Source organism: Nanorana parkeri, unplaced genomic scaffold (assembly GCF_000935625.1).
Source record: "Nanorana parkeri isolate BGI_ZX_2015 unplaced genomic scaffold, ASM93562v1 scaffold556, whole genome shotgun sequence".
Taxonomy (NCBI): Eukaryota; Metazoa; Chordata; class Amphibia; order Anura; family Dicroglossidae; genus Nanorana; species Nanorana parkeri.
The window spans coordinates 826151-840945 of record NW_017306824.1 but is presented as its reverse complement, the minus strand read 5'-3'; the positions used below and the strand labels follow the sequence as shown (position 1 = coordinate 840945).

The window sequence follows — 14795 nt, the reverse complement described above, 5'->3', positions numbered from 1 at the left end:
GGGGTTAACAATCATTTTCAATTTCTGGAAAGACAGCCTCTTTATGATTGTATCTACAAATATCCCTGCACAGTGTGCAGTCTTTAAATGTAATTTTGGCCATCAAATTGAAACAGTTATTATTGAAGCAACTGAAAATTTCTTGTGAGCTTTCAAATTAATTAAAAATAGTTTAATGGGCTATCAAAAACATCTTGTGTATGGCCACTTTAAGAAGAATTTTAGGAAGATTATTCTCACAGAAGGTCTTTTACAAATTAATGTTGCCAGAAAAATTGATCTGTAGAGCTGAAGTGTCTCAGCTGACCAATTTTTTCACATCTTAATATTACTGAATGATCATACACATGCATATTTGCTGTACATAGAAGCATCCCTCTGATAATATCTGGCACCATTGATGTTTATTTTTCAAAGGAACAGTCCTTTGGGCAGAGGAAATTTGTACCGTTTTAAGCATAAAATCTTCAACGGTCTGGCTTCATTTTCTTATATCTTTAGGTAGCTTTAGAATCTTATCAACTGAAGAATGATACCCTCTAATAGAAACCTATGCCGAGAGAAATATGCAGGCTGTCATTATTGTCCTTCTTCTGAAAATGCTAGATACATGGTTGTAATTGGCCTAAATACTAAGTCACTGATTTAGAGAAAGTATGCAGGAAAAGTATGGATCAGTATGATAGCTATTCAGCTTGCAATATAAGAAAAAGGGGTCAGCAATAGCATCCAGCATAATTCTCCAAATACAGATTTTGCTTGTCTTCCTAGAGCACCAGAGGGATACATGTTTAGTTATTTCACCACCGATACATTTCACTGTTAGGGAATAAGCTAGTATTAGAGCATAGGTTAAATGAACAGCTAAGTTTGCTTTTTAAAATTGGGTTAGGGGATTATTGTAAGTGTTTATGAAAGGATTGGGGATTATTTAAGGGACATGTGTTAGGGTCTAGGTTACACGTTAAGGGTTTGTTTTAAAGGTTAATTGTTAAGGTTAGTGGAAAGGATATTCTATTAAACTGGCTATACACTAAGGGCTCGTTCACATCCTAAGTGGTAGCTGGCCTTTTTAAGCAACCGAATGCCAGCCACCAATAAGGCAAATAGAAAACAATTGTTTTCCAGGTGTACTGTTCACACCACAATGTGGGTGTGAAGTGTGGTGCTAAAAAATGCAGACATCCTGCATTTTTCTCAGTGCACTGGATCACACCGCAGGTCATAGCAACTCAGGTGACCTGACTCCGAAGGGCTGTGATATATTCAATAGAAAACTTATACTGTACCCAATAAAACCATGTTTGTTGTCAAATCAGATGTCATTTTAACAGTGTATGGCCAGCCTTACTTGCGAGTCTCTTGGATACCCTCTGCCCTAGTGAGCCTGGGGAATATTCACACTCTGCCTTGTCCCCAGAAGGCTGCTCTTCAGATTTGGAATACAAACACCTCCCCCTCTCCATTACATAAAGTGGAGTTGTTTTGTAGGGCATAAAACTGGGGAAGTTGATAACATTGTTGGAGATTTCAGCTCAGTACACCGGAAATTACAAGGACACACAGTTTCTGGCAGGATCAACAGGTATTTTTCTATTTTGCACAAAATTGTGCTTAGTCTAAAAAATGGAAACTATTACAGCCACCACAACTAAGGGCTTGTAAGGTACAATATAGAAAATGTTTGTTCTTGGGCTTAATATAATTTAAATAAAGGTCATACTGGTTGCTGCTTTTGTTACCTGTGGAGCTACTCCACTGCTTTACAGTGCTGATGAAAATGAAGACTGACGTTGTTGTGAGGAGAGTTACAATAAAGGCAAGTAGTAAGGGCATGTTTGCTGCGATTGTCTTTCATCATATGACAACCACAAGGATGCCTGGATGCCTTTCGTTGAACATATTTCAGTTTCCGCAAGTGTTCTAGTTTCCAATTTTAAAATGATGGGAACTCTATTCTATTTATAACCTGGCCTGATAACAAGGTTGAAATGTAGGTGTGGTGTAGATTCCTCTTAAGTACAATTAGTTGTAAGCTCGTCATATAGCACATCTGTAAACTGCACAATCTGCTTGGAACACGCAGAACGTTGTATAAAAGGCTTTTTGTGTCATTTTGGAAGCAAGTTGCATTGAGCATGTAAAGACACAACTAAACAGTTCACAACACGCCACATATTGAATGTGTGTGTAGATTGTCACAAACTGTGTCAGCAGTTGTGGCATTTCTTTGCTTTTAGGATAGAAAATAAAGTGATATATTTGTAGTTCTTCATCAGACCCTATATTTACAGGTAGAAGTTTACAGTTTTATGATTTCACTTCCTACACAAATAGTATGAGCTAATGAGATTTCACAGCATTTTTACTGTACTCAGTGTATGATCATTCAGGTAAACAAGGAGCAAAGAGACATTGCCAAACTCAATACCCCATACCAACCAGTTAGGGTTCATCTCATACTGGTCTTTGGTAAAGGGTTTTGTGAGTGGTTGATACAGGTTACTGCACTCTTTACTGAATAAGCCTGTATATCTTATATCGTCCATATATGCCATAGGTATAGGGATTCGCACTCTGGGGTCTTGGCTTGAGTTGGCTTCAGTTGGTCTTATGTATTCTGCCTCTATTAAATTTGTATTTTTGTACGTTAATTGACTTCTAAGCAGATTGGCTCTAGATCAGACGTATTCAATAAAAAAACAAAAACGAACCAGTGCAAACATCAGTAATGATTATGGTTGCAGTTACTTGTACCAAATAAATGTTTCCCTTAACTGACTTGAGCCCAATGACGTTAATTCTGATTGCTACTGGTGACTATCTTTAGCACCATTCATCTTTGAACTTTGCAGTCTTTGAAAATTCCAGCTTGTGTGTGTTCATATGGCTGCGGCATTGTAAAAGAGACAGAGACTGAGCTCTTCCTGGGCAGAGCCCACAGTTGTAATAAGAAGTTTGTGAACCCACAGGAATGTTCTGCATGCTGGGTTCATAGTATATGATGTGATCTTTACTTACATCAAAGTGTTAAATAAAAAGTTTTATTTTCCAAATTAAAAAGCACTTTTACATTGCCGCATTTTTTGAGCAAATGGTTTAAACAGTTGCTCCCGTGATGAACTACAATCCCACGTTTAATTTACTAATTTGTATTGAGATCGTAGTCCATCACGGGAGATAGCTTAGAACTGTGGCTACTTTACAACACACACAGGGGGAACAAAATTAGCCACATTCCAGAAGGAAGGACAGTGTCAGCACCAATTCAGAGATGATTTGAGGATCTACAGCCGAGTGATACACAAATAAGATACATTTTTGTCATTAGTTGGGGTATGCAATGCATTTTTAAGATTTCACTCAAAATCTCATGAGATCTCATCTCCGCCTGACATGATGTGAACTGTCCCATGTTTCAGGGGGCACACCCAGAGTTCCTGGAAGTAAAGGGAGATGAATGAATTTGCTCTTAATGAAAATGGCCACCGTGAGAAGAATGGGGAGGAACAGAAAATTATGGTATGCAAAGACAAAATCTGCAATTATCTGTAAGTATCTGTCTGTAGATTGCCACTCCTAAACATTTCTAAAGGTGCCTTTCTTGTCAGTTTTAAGATAAGAGTGAAGTTCCTCTTTAATTGTATAAATCCATCCATTGGATCTCCTACTGCCAGTTTGCAATATACCCCCATAAATATTTTATTTTATTTTATATCATAACTTGAAGATCAGGTCACATTGTAGCACCATTCATGCAGAAATTAATAACATTTCTGAGAGGTTCGCAAATGTTTTCTCGCAAATGTAAACAGGGAAATGAAATCTACCATTGGCTATTTAATAAGAATTTCTGTGAAATTTTGTTGGTGATAATTTCTACCTGATAACATGTTGACTTTTGTTTAATCCAACCTTTGCGTGTTGGTGATCAACGTTTTTAGGAAGTATATTTCATCCTGGCAAATCTGTGCAATCATGTATTTTTTTGTTTTTAAAGGTAAAGTCCACCTTTAAAAAAAATAAAAATGCACACCTCTTCATAAAAGAAAACAATCATTTTTTTGCATTGGAGCCACTAAAACATTGCAACCACGTTCAATAGATCGTGGATGCAATGCTCTGGCTCTGAAGCTGGCCATACACCTTACAATATCTACACTTATAGTAACTGTGTGGATGGAGTAATCTCCACCTGGGCCAATCTGTTGCACTTTTTCTATCTGACCACAGAAAATCTGCAGATAATTGTAAGGTGTACGGCCAGCTTTACAGACTCTCCCTCCCTTCCATGTCCGTACTAATGTTGCGATATTAAGTAACATGGACAGGGGGAAGAATAAATGGACTATAATTGCGGTGACATCTACCATGGTGTCTGAGGGGACTTGTAGCTTCTCTATTCACAGATCCTGTCAAATTATCTGAATGGATAACATGGCTGTGTTTGCGAAGCTTGGGGAGGGGTGGGGGGGTTTGGTGATGTGACCATGTTTCATGATACACCCTGAATATGGGTGTAACATGAACCATGACCATAAAGGTGAAATTTTTTTACAATTAGTGAAAAGAAAAAAAAACTTGTGATTCCCATTAGCTGTACACTTTTCTGTATTTTCTCTTAGGCCCCGTTCACATATAGCGAATTGTCGCGCGATTTCCGCCGCGATATCCGCCGCGATATCGCGCATTTTTGCCGCGCGATATCGCGAGAAGTCGCCGGCCAATGTTATTCAATGGAGCTGTCTTAACTCCATGTCGCGCGTCGCTCGTCGCGGTCGCAAGTCGCTTCTACCGGACCCTTTTTTCGGCGGATTTTGCGCGATTTTACTTTTTTTCTATGGAGCCCGACGGGGAAGGTCGCGCTACCGTCGCTGGATCGTCGCTGGAACGTCGCCCCGAAAGTCGCGCTATCCCGGCCGTGCGGATCCGCTGCAAAAGGTATGTCGCTATATGTGAACGGGGCCTTAAGCTTCCTGTTGCTCTGGCTATCTGCTGTCTTTGTTGGGTCTGGCATAGGAGACGGGTTTCCCAGTAATCTGTAGAATGACATCACTGTGTCCCTGCCAGCCCCACCTAATCTAACACACAACACAAATTAATGGCTGGATGTCTCTCTCCTCGGTACTATGACATTAAACTGACATTTATCCCGGATTCAGACTTTTTCTTGTGAGCCAGGAGCATTATACTTTGCCTTCAGTGTTACATTACCACAGACACATTCCTTTCTATTGCTCACGCAGCAGTTGTACCATGTTAAAATGTCAGGCTTATTACAAAACCATGTGTCATACGCATAGAGTAATTTCAGCACCCCAATTACCCATAGCAAGCCTCCAGAATGCAGCTATCACTGATCTCTTTTTTAGTAGAATCAAATCTGCTTGTGAATGGTTACACGACATCGCATTTTGTTTAGCGTTATTGAATAAGTTCCATGCATCCCATGTAAATTGCATACGAGCGTGGGAGCTTGGAGTGGTGGCTACTTTACAACCCACACAGGGACCATGGGGAACAAAAGTAGCCACCCTCCAGAAGGAAGGACAGTGTCAGCATGAATTCAGAGATGATTTGAGGATCTACAGCCGAGTGATACACAAATAAGATACATTTTGTTACTAGTTAAGGTATCTGAATGCATTTTTAAGATTGAACTCCTGAGTTTAGCATCACTTTAAGCTTGTTGCCAGGGTCTCTAACTCAAGTGATTGTTGATCACTACAGAGTCAACAATAAGTGTTGGCATGTTATCCTACAAACAAATATTACCTTAAAGAGGGCATTTTAATAACATTTGTTGTGTTTGTTTATTGCTAAAAGACAACAATTCACAATACAGATAATTATATTGAAATAAATATACATTTTGGACAAGGAATTCTAGCAATGCACTCCATGTACATATGAATTTCTGTAGTATGGTACTTTTGGGTTTATTACATTGCTCAAGTCCATGATATACTGTGTAGTATTGGGAAAGTAAAATAGTTAAATATACTCTTCCCAATACTTAGAGCCGCTGTGTGACCGCTGTGTGACAGCTGCGTATAACACAGCAGCTGTCACACGCTGGCTCTATAGTTTGAGAACCGAGCAATCACAAACAGCTGTTCACTCAGCTCACGGCTTCTCCCAGCAGAGAGTAGAGACTGTCAGCCACAGCTCCCGTAGGGATTTCCCCCCTCCCCTCTTTGTTTCTCCAGTGCTTATTGAAGGGGCAGACAGGGAAGGGGGCGTGCAAACTGGATCTGGCTCTTGAGAGGCAGAGTCAGCTGTCAATTAGGCTGCATATTGGCAGCTATGCACTGTCAGCAAATAGTGGGTAGTAGTCCGCTATCTGCTGACTTTGGGTCACAGGTGGACATTGGTAAATGTACTCCTGCGACCCAAAAGAGGACTAAAGCCAAAAAAGGATTTGGCTTTAGTTCTCTTTTAAAGTATTTCTCTAGACAAAAACATTTTTTTTAAAGTTTTGCAGAGAGTAGGGAACGGTTAGGAAAACTAAATCGCTGCAAAACAACATAAAGTGAGTGGAAACTTCTCAAAAGTAAAGGGAAATCCTCTCATACAGTTGGCACCAGAACAAATGTCTCCATTGATAGATTTGCCCTCGACTTCTGTTCTGGTGACATGTGTAAATGTGGGATTTTCCATCACTTTCTGTCCCAGTGACAATGGTCACCAGTACTAATAGAAAAAGTGAATCTACCATGTGGGGAGAGGAACTCTTTACTACTTCTATACAAAACAACAAAGAACTTTGTAGCTATGCATGCAAATCCTTGATTAAAAATCTTGCATTTTCTAACATTTATATGCCTTAAAATATAGATGTCAAATAAGAAATATGGGGGTTGCCTGCTGACCTCCTTGTAGAAATGCAAGTTGCCTGTCTGTTATGCTGACCCACTGATATCAGTACTTTGAGTGGAAGAATTTGAGTAAAACCAGATATTCTTATCTGCATTCTTATTCCTGTTCTGTACCTCAAACGTACTGAAGCAAGAAGACCAGCTTTACAGCGGTAACAATGGCAGCCTCCATGTTACTCTTGTGACAGGTTTCCTTTAACCTCCTCGGCGGTATTCCCAAGTGTGGCTCGGGGTTAATTTTCTGTACCATAAGCGGTAACCCCGAGCCACACTCGGGAATACACAGCGCGTCTCTTACCTTGTCCCTCGAGCCGCGCTGTGTCCTCCGGCCGATGCCGGCATCCGTCTTCCGAGTTCCGTCCCTTGTGAGCGTCCGCGTTGCAGGGGGGCGGAACCAGCGGGAGATTCAAAAGTTTACAAAAAAAATGAAAGCAAATAGAACGAAAAAAAGAAAAAATCATACCTCCAGGGAGGTTAATGAAATATAGCTATAGCTGACTACAGTAGCTGGAGCAATAAGAACATAAACTGCTGTTATAGCAAACCCAAACTATATACAGTCATTGATGCATTACTTCTATTCATGTTGTTTCAGTAGTAAATCGCATTTTTTCTGCTTTTCCAAGCGTATTATTTTTTCTTCTTTCAGTTCCGAGAACGTCATTTTGGTAACTTCTACATCCCCAGGCAACAAGTGAAATCAATGCTATCCAGGTAACATGGCAGCTACAAAAGTCCCCTACACTTACCCATTTGTCCAACTGCCTCTAAAATCCACTGGCAACTGTAGAGATTAAGCAATCCATCTGTTCATGATAGATACAAATGAGAGGAACTCAGAAGGTATGCCGTATTATGTGAGTGCAGTGAACAGGGTAACTGTTCTAAATGCTTTATGAAATGATTAGGACTAAATATATGTAAAATGAAGGTGGTACAGTAGGGGGCTATTATTTTCTAGCACACACCTAATTTCCTCTTCTGTAATTCTTTACAAGGGTATTGCCACTTGCAGTTTGTTAGTCTTCTTTAACCTAAAGTGGCAGCTTCCATTGAATCATTCTGGAATCAAAAAAGGACTGTGATTTGTCCACTAGCTGTGACTAAAAACAAAACGTCTGTGAAATATAGGATGTGGAGGAAGTATTATACATATATTGCAAAGCCAGTTTTGACAGTCAGAGCACTTGTACAATAAGTCCCCTTTACGACCTAAGTTACAAACCTAAAAGTTGCATAGCTGCAAACGTGTGTTCGCATGTCCAATCACAGAAGTTTGTTCACGTGTCCTGCGTACAGCGATAACGATGGAAACAAAAGTTTAAAAAATTCAGAGACTTGAGCGAGGCGAAAAGATGATAGACGTTGCTTGTTCTTATAACATGAATCGTTCAACCATTGGCACGATTCAAAAGAACAAGGAAAAGATCATGGAACATGTGAAGTCTGCTGTGCCGATGATGTCCTCAATAATAATAATGAAGAAGCGTGGAAAAGGGATGGAGGAGATGGAGAAACTTCTCAGTGTGTGGATGCAGGATCAGCATCAGTGTCGAGTCCCGCTCGGCTTAATGCTAATTCATGAGAAAGCTAAAAGCCTTTATAAAAACCTGAAGAAGAAAGGGCGCATCTTTTAATGCCAGCCATGGCTGGTTTAATTGGTTCAAGGCTAGAGCCAACCTTCTCAATGTAAATGTAAGTGGCGAGGCAGCGAGTGCTGATACGGTAGCTGCCCAGGAATTTTCTGGAACTGTTCAAAAAATTATTGATGAAGGCGAGTATCTACCTAAGCAGGTCTTTAATGTGGAGACAGGACTGTACTGGAAGAGGATGTCAGACCGCAGTTATCAGTAAGGAGGAAAAGTCAATGCCAGGCTATAAAGCAGCAAAAGTCAATGCCAGGCTATAAAGTAGCAAAGGATAAGCTACCTCTGTTGCTTCCGTTGATATGAAGCTGCAGCCTCTCTTAGTTATTCATGCAGAAACCCCAAGAGCCCTTAAAAACATAGCCAAGGGCTCTCTTCCTGTCGTGTGAAAGAGTAACTGCAAAGCCTCGGTCACACAGGCCATTTTCCAGGACTGTTTTTTCCACCACTTTTTCCCCAGAGGTAGAGAAATATTGCTTGGAGAAAGACGTCCCATTCAACATTCTTTTGCTGCTGGACATTGCGCCGCGCGCCCCCCCCCCCCCCATTCATGGATGACTTTCACATCAAAGTAGTGCATCTGCCACCGAATACTACGTTGCTCATCCCAACCTATGGACCAGGGAGTTATAGCGACTTTCAAGAAATAATATTTATGTCACACCTTTCGTCAGGCAGTAAAGGCAATTGACGAATCGGGAACAACCTTGCAACAATTTTGGAAGGACTTTAACATCTACTGTACAAGGCCATAAAAAACATTGACTTTGCTTGGCGTGAGGTTACAGCTAAACCCTCTTGTCACCTCAGGTCATTGATGCCTAGATGCCCTGACCAAATGTAGCAACCTCTGCATGTGTCTCTTAACAAGAACTCTTTGACTAATTATCAGCAGTGTGAGATCTAAGGCACTAGTTGTCTCTAACTGCTAGTCTCAGGAGATTTGGTGATATCCCTATGGTACTGCTCACTGTTGTTCTTGCTGGAACCCCTGCCTCTACCGAGATGTCTGCCTGCACAAAGGCATTGTAAGGTAGTAATGGGAAAAGATCTACCTGCTTTTTTGGGCATAGTTTCCAGAGTTCCATGCCTTAAATCTGCAGGCTGACAGCTTTCATTTTTGTCAATGGAGCCTCCAGGCTGCATGTGATCGCATGTCAGAACTGACATGCTGATCATATGATTGGGAACCGCTCTGATTGGTTGCTACAACCAATACAAACACTTCTCTTTCTTCCAGGCTTTATAAACTTGCTCATTGTGCTGTAAAATACCCTTTACAGTATGTATGAGATGAAGTTCCTATGACCAACTTATTTCAGACATGTCAGTGTAATCAGCACTAGCACACGTATTACCCATAAGTAAATATCATTATCTGACAATTTACAACAACATGATTGCGTAAAAGTGAGAGGGAGCTTTGGCGGATTTTGTACTCGAACATTAAACAGGGATCCACAACACATGAGAAATGAATTAGTGGCAGTGAACTAGCGTAAACACCATGTGGTTAAGCACAAAGAGAAAGCAGATTGATTATGGTACTAAATCTCATTGTTAAATGGTGTATCATAACCTTATGTAGATTTGTTTAGTTTATAAAATCTATTTTCTTCTTATTGATTTACAATTTTTTTTTTTCAAACTAATCACAACTATCAGAATAAGGTTTAAAAGTTGAATTGGGCTTCAAATGTATCAAATGACAATCCACTAGTATTATATAAAACTTATACAAACTACGTTCAAATAAACTCATATAAGAAATATAGTTTGTAAGAGTTTTATATAAAATTTTGGGATTGTCATTATGTAATTGTTTGATACCTTTAAAGCCCCATTCAACTTTTAAACTTTATTCTGATGTGGTTAGGGCCCAGGGTTATTATTAAAATTATACAGGATTTATATAGCGCCAACAGTTTGCACAGCGCTTTACAATAAACGGAAGACATTACAATCACAATACAATTCAAGACAAAATGGTAAGGAGGGCCCTGCCTGTGAGGGCTTACAATCTAACAGGGAGGGGGAGGTGATACATGAGGAGGTAGCTGTGTGGGGATGAATTGTTTGAGAACGTGATGGCTGAGTAGTTAGGTGGAGGTGGCAAAGGCTTCCCTGAAGAGATGAGTCTTTAGGGAACGTCTAAAAGCAGTCAAGGTGGGAGACAGACAGACAGGTTGGGGTAAAGAGTTCTAGTGGTTGGGAGAGACTCTACATAAGTCCTGGAGGCGAGTATGGGAGGAGTTGACAAGGGTGCTAGAAAGCAGGAGGTCTTGGGAAGAGTGGAGCGGACAGTGATACTTTGAGACAAGGTTTGAGATATAGCCGGGGGCGGAGTTGTGGATGGCTTTGTAAGTGATTGTTAATATTTTGAATTTGAGTGGAAGCCAGTGTAGGGATTGACAGAGGGGGGTTGCAGACGCTGAACGGTTGGTTAGGTGGATGAGTCTAGCAGCTGCATTCATGATAGACTGAAGGGGGATAGCCTATGTAGAGGTAGGCCAGTGAGGAGGGAGTTGCAATAGTCAAGACGAGATATAACAAGTGAGTGTATGAGTAATTTTGCGGTTTCTTTGGTGAGGAAGGGGCGTATTTTGGAGATGTTACGAAGGTGTTGGGTTATAATGCCCATTGCAATTTATACTAATCACAACTATTAAATGATATTAATGTTTTTATAAATAATCTTAGAACTTCTTTATTTATGCTGAGTAAACCATTTTGAGCACTCAAAAGATAGAAAAAACAAGGGCAAGATAAGTGCCCTTGCCCATGTGAAGCAAAGCCTTAAGTACACTTGAATGCCACCCATCCAAACTGCTCATATTTACCTTTTGTTCTCCGACTTCTCTGCCACCAGGAATGGAAATAATAATCCAGTACTTCTGGGTATGGAGAGCATGTAACCTACTACAGCACTGTGTGCTAAAGCAACTAGACGCCAGGAATGAGTGCTGTCGTGTGGGTACATGGAAAGAGTCCCTAGCCCCATGTTAAGCTTTGACCACCACAAATTGTAGATTACACATGGTTCGTTCTCTTCACCCTTAAAGCCTCATTCACACACACACGCAAGAGCAAAATTATACGCATATTTGTAAATGCGTATAGTCGCGTGTGTATGCGCGTTTATGTGCATCTATGCGTGAACTGTATGCAATCCCAGAATGCGTAATTTTTCATAGAAACTTTATTATACTGTACGCGTGTACGTGCATATACGCACATACAAACGTAAAATACGCAGAAATTCCAAGCCCGGGCGCATCTCGGTTCCATTTGTTTGGGCGCATCTTTATGCAGCGCAAAAATACAGCTCCATACACAGCTATGTGTATGGAGCCATATATTTGCATATGCTGCATATGGGAAAAAATGTTGCATGCATCTATGCACAGCATATTATACGGCAGTGTGAATGAGGCCTTAAGGCGTAGGGAGCAGTGGGGAAACCAAGCAAAGGTAAATATAAACAGGTGGAGGGTGAAAGTTAAGTGAAAAACAAAGCACTGGTGCACCTAAGAGGTGGGTTAGGTAAAGGATGGTGTCACGGATTAAATTTAGATAAGGTTTTAGAGCTAAATTAGGAGTTACATTTTAAGCCCTGTTCACACTTGCATGGCGCGTTAACACCCGTCAGCACAAGGCAGCTTTTTCAATGGGCTGAAACGTGGCAAAGAAGCTCATGCAGCAGTTTGAGGTGGGAGCTTCATGCGTTTTTTGACTATGTGTTTGTCATTTGGCATTTTGCCTCTCACATTTGGGGTTCCATTCAGGGGCGGATTAAGAGTATCATGGTCCTGGTGCTAAGGGTCAGCCCGCACCTTTGACTGATTGTGTTCACAGCCCGGCCAGCCCAAATTGCAATCCGGCATACCGGGGTGATCTGGGCCTGTTTTCCGTTGTGGGCCTGGAGCTGGAGCTGGCGCTCCAGCAGCCCTTATGTTAATCCGGTCCTGGTGCCATTAACAAATAATGGTGCCACAAATTAATCACAAATTTTCCCACACAGCAAAGTGTGAATGAGGCCTAAGCCTTAATGGTTGCATTAAGAATCACAGGGTTAAATCATAGGTTATGAGGGGGTTTGGGTTTAAGTGTTAGGTTAAATGTAAAATTTCATTTTACAGATACGGTAGAGGTTAGGTTTAAGTGTTATGGGGAGGTCAAGTGTTAACAGATCTTTTTTACAGTTAAGTGTTGGAGAGTAAGTCAAAGTAAGATGAATTTCTAGGGTCTTGTGAACGATTAGGGATAGGGTACATGTCAGGGGGTATGATTTCACAGATTTAAATTTACATTTGACTGCAGCCATGAGAGCCTCAACCAATAAAAAAAACTGTAACGGTTCATTTTAACGTGTATTTGAACTGCAGAACAAAAAAACAAAATGTAACATATTGCAGCTTACTAGTCTTTAGAAGTAGCGGATGCATGAGTTTTTCTATTTTATGCTCTCCTTTCCCTGAAGATCCTGCCAGTAACACACTTCCTATCTTGTGACATCGCTGAGTGCGTTAGGACTAAGGAAGTTTGTTAGGAGTAAAGAACACCTTCCCCTCTCCTCATCTCATTAACACTGGAGAGGGGTATAGTCCACAGTGGTAACCTGTGCAGGACTGACTGCTTGACATAATACTACTGAGTTCTCAGGAAGTTATGGGCTAACTTTATTTCTGGCAGGATCAGCAGGAATTTGTTTGCACTTATTGAACAGATCTAACAAAACACTTTTAAATTGTATATTTAAAAGATCAAAAGGGAGCAAAAAAGAGACGTTCACCATTAGGGCTTACATACACTTCAACATTTTATATTGGGTACATTGTATTGACTTTTCCATGACAACAACTGTCTTGTGTCTGGTCACACATAAGTCTATTTATATGAAATATTTGAGGCTGTTTTATTTCGGATTGTTGTTTTTTTTTTATCCTACATCCTTCCTGCTGCCCTGTTTGTTTAGATACAATGTTTGTGTACCACTTGAACTTGTTACTATGTCTTTAGCGTTGTGTTGTGATCTCATTAAGAAGGGTGTCTACATACAAGTCTGCACTTTTTTTATCCTTTCTTCTTTTTTTTTTTTTATCTTTCCTGTTTGTTCTTCCTCGGTTGCCTATTTGATAGCCGGATTTGCTTTATTTTGGCTGTCTCCATTGCTTTCCCTGTCTGCTTGGCTCTGGGTGCGCCTCTCTCTCTCTCTCTCTCTCTCTCTTTCTCTGTGAATGCCCTTCCTCTGTGCCTCTCTCAATGTTACTTCCAAATCATCCAGCTTGGGAAATCAGACACAGCTCACAAAATGCACAATCCACGCCGCACTTTTCACCAGGATTACAATCTCAAGCCTGTAACACAATACTCTTCATTTTTTATTTTTTTTCCCTTTTAAAGCCACAGCCAAACGACAAATAATAAAAACAATAGTGTCCACTTCCTGATCAACGAATCACAAATATGCACAAGCTTAGATCCACAGTACACCAACTCCCGGGAACCCACTGTCAGGAGAGTATGACACCAATACCTCCCCATTCCCCTTTCACAAGGGTAAATTGATTGTCAGACAAATCATTTGTGTGCCATTATAAGGGGTTAATACAGGCCTTTTACTGAAAGTGTGAGCGTAGAGGTGCCAAGGTGGCACAAGTCATGGAGGGTAAGCTGGGTTACCTTCTTATGGCTCCTGGTGTAGCTGAAAGAGGCGATCCCTGCCCTTGGAGGGACAGACAGCAGCATTTTTCCTTTAAGGTACAGGGAGATGGGACACAGGAGACTGGCAGATCCGTCCAGCCCTCTGACGTCACACAGCCTATAGTACTGGCCTGCAGGGTCCTAGTGCCCTCTGTGGATAAGGGGAGGGCTGGGAGGGAGTTCTGAAGTTAACCTCTTCTATGCCAAATGTGTTTGGGACTTTAACTTTCAGGCAAAGGTGAACAAATTATGGAAGTGTTATGCATTTTTATGCATTTCCCCCAAAAAGATCACATTTTTAGAAAGTTTTTTGTTGTTGATTGTAAACTCTCATGAGTAGGGGACCTTCTTATCCTCTCGAATGGAATTGTAGTGTAGCTGTACTCCCTATATTTTGTAAAGCACTGTGAAAACTGTTGACGCTATATAAATCCTGTATAATAGTAGTGATGATAATAATAATCACTTGTAATCTGAGAAATTAGGTAACTAACAAAAGGGAACAGAGCGCCACCTCCATGTGTAAAATCGTTTATTAATATAAATAAAACAAGGGATAAATGTACTA

The 14795-nt window shown here is 40.7% G+C and overlaps 1 protein-coding gene across 3 annotated transcripts in view; it reads right to left on the bottom strand.

The window, feature by feature from the left end:
• RBMS2 (RNA binding motif single stranded interacting protein 2) overlaps positions 1–14317 on the bottom strand; it is a 107128-nt gene extending 92811 nt beyond the window's left edge. For all 3 annotated transcript variants that reach the window (XM_018562027.1, XM_018562028.1, XM_018562026.1), the window contains exon 1: positions 14207–14317. In XM_018562027.1, coding sequence (XP_018417529.1) covers positions 14207–14272 — 66 coding nt within the window. In that variant the 5' untranslated portion in view covers positions 14273–14317. The remainder of the gene's footprint in view (positions 1–14206) is intronic.
• Between the last annotated feature and the right edge of the window lie 478 nt (positions 14318–14795).